The sequence below is a fragment of the Scardinius erythrophthalmus genome, assembly GCF_964197995.2.
Source record: "Scardinius erythrophthalmus genome assembly, chromosome: 20".
Classification (NCBI taxonomy): Eukaryota; Metazoa; Chordata; class Actinopteri; order Cypriniformes; family Leuciscidae; genus Scardinius; species Scardinius erythrophthalmus.
Window position 1 is genome coordinate 18,117,302 of NC_138240.1, and position 6,521 is coordinate 18,123,822.

Here is a 6,521-nt window from a genome sequence, read left to right on the forward strand (position 1 = left end):
CAATATTCAAAAGAACAGCATTTATTTGAAATATACATAATGTCCTTGCTAAATGAAAGTATTAATTTCTTCAAAACTTTGACCCCAATTCTGATCATTCATTCACAACAAGAACGGGAATGTGCATTTCAGGATAGATTTTTACTAATTTGTTTTTACAAATATAAGTTAATAATAATTTTTATCATTAAAAAAAAATCTACAATGAATGCATTTAAAAAAAAATGTGTTTATTACAAATATGTACAATAGTATAAAAGCTTGAAATTTACACAGGAATTGAAATGAACAGCAATAGCCCATATAGAGATGCCAAAAAGTTACCCACCTCTTTTCTCAAGCATTTGTTTTCTACTAAAACATGAAACTTTCTGACCTAGGAAGTTTTGGTCTGTTTTGCTCAGTGCTGCACAAGATCTTGGTACACTGACTAATATAAATATGCACGTATTATAAGAAAAAAGCTTCCAACAGACAATGAAATGTTGTTAGAAATAATCAGTGCAATCACAGTCAACAAATAAAAACCAGTGGCACCCACAACACCAATGACAAAGCCAACTCCAACAATGCATAGCTACCATGAAATGATCCGAAAATGGTCAGACATTGAATATCTCCCTTTAAAAGACAATTTAACAATCCCTCATTTGCTCATCGAGTGTTAACAGCCTTTGCAACACAATCGAACAGTCTCCCTTTTGCTTTTTACAGCAGAAACACATGGGCCAACACGTGCATTTTAAGTCCGTTTTGTCATATGTACATCTAAATTTCTTTTTTCTTCTTCATTTCTCAGACCATAAGTTGGGTGTGGTTGTGGAAGGACTGACTGAATCTTTGCGGGCCCTTTTGGGACTCCGGCAGTTGCCGGGTGAGTGGATGAAGGTTGGACTGCTGGGTGGAGATGAAGAAGACGAAGAAGAGGATGAATGGCAGGAGGAGGATGAAGCTTTGAGCTGGAGCCATTTATCACCCAGCGCTTTGGCAAAGTGGTCATCCACAGACACGCTGATGGAGGCGGCTCTGTGGTAGTTCATCCCGAGACTCCTCTGGAAATGCTCTTCAACGTGATCATAACTGTGCTGGGTAACAACTGTAGAGACATAGTGGAGATGGAATCAGACGATGATGATGATGCTCAAAAACTATTCATGCCGATGAATAATATCTGCATGGACATGTTAAAGGAAGAATGCCAAGCTTATTTGCATCTCTTTACTTACCAGTGGAGTGATCGCAGTCTTTTTTGGTTGACCTTGTTGCAGAGGAAACGCAAGTGATGACAGATGGCCGTATCTGAAAAAAAAGACAGCAAAGGTCAGCAAATCCTTGTAGCCACACAGTTTTTCACCCATCTATAACAGAGCTTTCGGAATAGCTAAGGACTAAAATTGATGGAAAGATGGGAAACTAAAAGGGAAAGATGGACAGTTATGTTGGTGGTTGGTAGTTCTATACTGTTTCTCCTTCAGCCCTAATGCCACTAGCAGGTCAACAACAGCACTAGTGTGTTGAGACTTGTTGACAACATTCCTCCACCCATTGCTCACATTTTCTCCCTGAATCCGGCTGGATTGCATATCTGAAACAGGCAGAGGCCTGTCCGCACTCTAAAGAGCCACTCTCTCAGGAACACAAAAGTGCCTTCCTGCATTCTGTTGTGTCTCATAGACAGTGAGTGGGAATGAACAGACTGCGGTGGCCTCAGGATAGACTCTAAGAGGTAGATGGTATAATGCGCAGAGTGTGTTAAGTCAGCAGGTACTGCTGAAGGAGTGAGGGCTCAACAATAAAGACTGCCCGATGGCCCGGGGCCAGCGCGAAAGACTCTCGGGCCAGTTGACGGAACTGTCACTTGCCCGGTTGGGCCAGTGCTGCATCTTCATGAAAGATTTGCGCATGTTTTTAAGCCTTACCAACTTAAATATTTAAGCGAAAGTAGACACGAAAGTTCCCGCGTCTCTCAGTTTGGTACTCGCGAACGCCGCATATTTACTAGACGCGAGTACTCTTTCTCGTCTTCCTGAGCTTATTCGCACATTATTCGGAATAACGCACATATTCCCACAAAATCTTATCGAGTATCATCGTAATCATAGTCGGTTATGTCTTAAGTGCACTTTAAACAATTAGTTGTAACAACTGAAAATTTGTTGAGATAAATTAAATATCCAACCTAACTAAACTAAACTAAAGTTAACTCAACTTAATATTTCAAGTCAAGCACGAATACGTACTTTTTTAAGTCGAAACAACACATTATTTCTTATTCTAATGTTGAAATTTATTTAAATAATTTTTTGCAGTGTGAACATGAACTCGTGAGAAATAAAATGAATGTGTAACCATGAAGCACTTACAGTTTCATGTTTTAATAAGGGTTAATCTATACAGTGAAGACTATAAACTGTGATATTTTACATGTAATTACGATTACTGTACCTGAATATCTAGTTTAGACATACACGAACAACCTGAAATTTTTATTTTATTTATTTTGTATATTTGTTCTGTTGTATTTATTTATGCTATTGCTCATAATTTGATTCTTTGCTCTTATTTTATTACTGACTGACTTTAACAACATTTAAAATTGATATGAGTAAGGCTAGTAGTTTGTGTTGTCATAACCTTGTTTATTAAGGTTACATGGATCAAAAACAACTAAAACAATTACTAGGCCTATTTTTTTTATGTATTTATTACTTTTATTTGTGGGGCCACTGGCCCGACCGTCGATTTAAATATATTAAGTTTATGAGTTAAATATATATATTTTAAATATGATATTTTTATTTAGATATTTTTAATAAATAGTAACATTTTAGTGTTGTTTTTAAATAAACATTATATTTTGATGTAAAACATGCCATAATCATTTAACAGTAGTATTAATCACCTGTATTTGTTTGACTGTTGTGGCTTTGTTTTGGCTTTCTGCTTTCTCTGGTTCTGGGCGTGGTTTCTTGATTAGGGCTAGAGGCTCGTCCATGACTGGGGTGGAGTACACTGGGCTGGGGATCAGGTCAGTGGGGCTGGCCGTTGGGCTCCATGTAGATGTGGGGCTTTCAGGAATACTGAACCCAGATGATCTGCGGGTACCGTTGGCCAGGCTGTTTCTAATGGCCCTCCCTCTCCTGAAACAGAAAGTTTCAAAAATAAATGACAAAACTAACTCCTCTTCAGTCCCTCTTATTCTACTGGTTATTGCTTCCATGTTGGAAGGTACATGGTTCATTACCTCTCCTCAAGTGTCCGTCCTCTCTCAGAACTGATTTTGTGCTTCATCGGATGTGCAGGGCGCATCCGCACTCTGTCGCTCGTCATGTGGCGAAATCTGTCTTCACTTCTTAGATTGGGCTGTCCTGTGAAAAGATGAACACAGGCCCGTGTGACTTCAGATATGATAAATGACATCGCTGCAGGGTGCTCACACGGTCATTGCCAGTCACTGATTCGCTTACTTGTGAAAAGGTGTGTCAAACAAGTAAACAACTGACTCTTAATCCTTGGAATTGCATCACTGCGTGTGTATCTTAATTGTGGGAAAAAACGTTGTTGGGCCACCGTTAAATGTAAACTCCGTTAAGTGGCAGAGCAAGATCAACTGGCTCTGTGAGTATTACTGTAGAACTACCCAGCTGATTCACCACTAACGGTAAATGTCATTCAAATGTTGGAAAACATTCAAGCCAAAAAAAAAAAAAAAAAACACATCAGTGAACAAATTAATATCTTACTGGCTTGTTGTTCAAACTGCTTTGAGGTGCAAAACAGGCTTTGTAGGTTAAAGCATGTGGCTCACAGAATGTTTACCCAACATAACGATAGTAACAGACTAATCCAAACTGAAATACACATCACCTTTCACATGCTAATATCATCAACAGTGTCATGTAAAGGTATTGTCATTAAAAACAGAATCTGCAACATGCTACAACTGATAATGGTTTAGATTAGTTAATGGTTAGTCTCAAAATGATAAGTTTTGCTGGGTTCAAATTTTTTGTTTATTAAATGCTAAACAGTGAAACAACCTAAGACAATACTTTTCAATCGCAAAAACAGATAGTGTACACTGAAAATATGGAATGTGTGCATGTATGCCTTTTTACATCTCAAGACAAAATAAAAATGAATAAAAACAAATCCTAGTTAAACAAATCAAAAATAAATTATAATGCATAATAAAATAAAAATGCTAAAATCAAAAAATCCCTCACTTTTTAAATTTGTCAATTTTTTGATTTACAAAGTTTTGAAGTCTTGTTTTTAACCAGGTTAAGTTATAGCATATGGAACATGCTAACATTGCCTTTGAACCAGCTTTTGACCATTGACATTGGCTTTCACAACATCCTCTTGTTCCACTCCAGAATATGGTTAGAGATTTTGTGCAACCTGTGACTTAAAGTAACTCTAATTAATGATTACCACAATCAGTTAAGATTTCATACTCGAATGTTTGCTACGACAATCATTTGACTCTTAACTAGCTAAATATTTTAAGAAGTAGTAAAGACAAGATCATGGGCTGTGGATATCAAATCAACCACATATTAGACCAGTCGGGACCTGTGTTGATTTGGTTGGTGATTAACATCTGAGGTATTTTACCACTGCATTACGTTACGTTAGGCGCTATCAGATTTCAAGCGGATAAAGTTTACTAAATGCTCAAATGGCTTGGATGATGAGGGGGCATTGTTGGCAGAACCCTCTTTCACTTACACACACTCAAAAAATCTCCTGAGCAGTGGACTGTGACAAGGCAGGTTGACTTTGCATGACAGTGGATGGGGGATTGGGTGTAAACCACACCTTAAACCTTGACTGATGACTGATTTTTAGTGCCTCAGGGAGGGATATTTTTCTTGGGGAGATTAAAGACAAAATAACAGACCCACATCCCTTTCTCATCTCTTTCATTTGCAGCCTAAAACACACATCAAGCATGTCTTCATCTCGACTCTTCTCAACTAACCTTCAAAATAACAGAGCATCATCATTTTTCTCAGTAGTTAAAGGGGTTTTCCAGCCTCTTTTCTTATTTGAAACCTTCTGAAAATGCATATGTGAATTTTTTAATGAATTAGCTATATCATGTAGCCTATAATATCACCAAAATATATACACTCTTAAAAAAAATCCATGGAACCTTTCCATTGCGAAAAAATGTTTTTAATAGTGAAAAAAGGATCTTTCGATCATTAAAATGTTCTTTACACTAAGACAATATATGGTTCATTTAAGAGCTGTTCACTGAAAGGTTCTCTTGGGAAACAAAAATGGTGTTTCTATGGCATCACTGTGAAATAACCCTTTTGTAACCTTTATTTTTGAGAGTGCACATTAAAATGGCCAGACAGTTCAAGATAATAAATTCAAATGTACAGTACATTTTCTTTTTGATACTGATTACTATTGTTTTAATGCAGATAACATGCAGACATCATGTAATTCTTAGTTTAAACTCGTATTAAGAGATAAAATGTGATAATTACCCTCTAAGATGTACACTTTGAAGCCACTGCTCATCCTGGTAATGTAGTGGAAATTAGTGACCGCCATTCCTTATCTTCAGTGTTTTCTAAGCCGTGCAATGCTCCTTAACAAGTTGAGTTTTGAGCGCCAGAATCGTTCCTCACTGAACTTTGAATTGTCACTGAGCTCGAGTGATCTGTGCTTTCCATGAACATGCCTCTCTGCCTTCTTATTGGCTGGTTGAAGGCCAACCCCCTCCCTCTGCCTTTGTCTGCATGACCTACCACCACAGGTGCCTTATGGGAGGAGACAAACCAAAAGCTCTGAATTGCCTGCTGTCTATCACCCCCACCCCACCCCCCACCATGGGCTAAAACTGAGCTGAAATCAAATTGCAAGTAAAAATGAATAAAACTCTATTTTACATTAGTGTAACATAATTTATGGTGAAAGAAGACAACAATATTGGTTAAAAAAATGTATCTAAGCTGGCATGAGTGTTCAGATTTCATAAAGATGTGTATCACAGAGATGTGGTTAAACTGAATTACTCCAGCCAGACAGGCAGGACACTCAAAATAAAAGAATCAGGTTGTAATTTGTTCCGATCTCTCCATGTATCAACACGCCAGTGCAGCCGGGCAGAGAGATGAATGGTTTCCTTGTTATACCATCACTGTTCTTGAGAAACACATTTCCTGCTGTTATAAACCTAAAATTGATACTATGCGCATATAAGCTACTTTATTAGACTACATTTACATACAGACATAGGCAGTTGTACAGAAAATGGTTAACTTAAGAAAAATATAATATGACATGATAATATAATATAATATGATATGCAGTTAAATCTTACTCACTAAGGATGCAAGCAAATACTACTACAATTTAAAATAACATTTTCATTTATTAATATTATAAATACATTTATTTCTGAATAGCTGAATTTTCAACATCATTACTTCAGTCTTCAGTGTCACATGATTTATCAGAAATCATTCTAATATGCTGATTTGGTGCTCAATATTTTT

The 6,521-nt window shown here is 37.1% G+C and overlaps 1 protein-coding gene across 1 annotated transcript; it reads right to left on the minus strand.

The window, feature by feature from the left end:
- Positions 1 to 209: 209 nt before the first annotated feature.
- Positions 210 to 5,687, minus strand: vgll4l (vestigial like 4 like). Its single transcript, XM_081349599.1, has 5 exons — positions 5,508 to 5,687; positions 3,245 to 3,368; positions 2,903 to 3,140; positions 1,227 to 1,299; positions 210 to 1,096 (listed from the first exon to the last, which is right to left on the minus strand). The coding sequence occupies exons 1-5, from the start codon at positions 5,572 to 5,574 to the stop codon at positions 789 to 791; spliced, it is 810 nt and encodes a 269-aa protein (XP_081205725.1). The 5' UTR covers positions 5,575 to 5,687; the 3' UTR covers positions 210 to 788.
- Positions 5,688 to 6,521: the final 834 nt, after the last annotated feature.

What these genes read in the sequence shown, in the direction of transcription:
- vgll4l (XM_081349599.1), bottom strand. Translation starts at nt 5,574, where the DNA reads ATGGCGGTCACTAATTTCCACTACATTACCAGGATGAGCAGTGGCTTC. An exon ending in GGACGGACACTTGAGGAGAG is followed by an intron (nt 3,141 to 3,244) that starts GTAATGAACCAT and finishes TTTCTGTTTCAG; the next exon opens with GAGAGGGAGGGCCATTAGAA. An exon ending in AGACTGCGATCACTCCACTG is followed by an intron (nt 1,097 to 1,226) that starts GTAAGTAAAGAG and finishes ATGTCTCTACAG; the next exon opens with TTGTTACCCAGCACAGTTAT.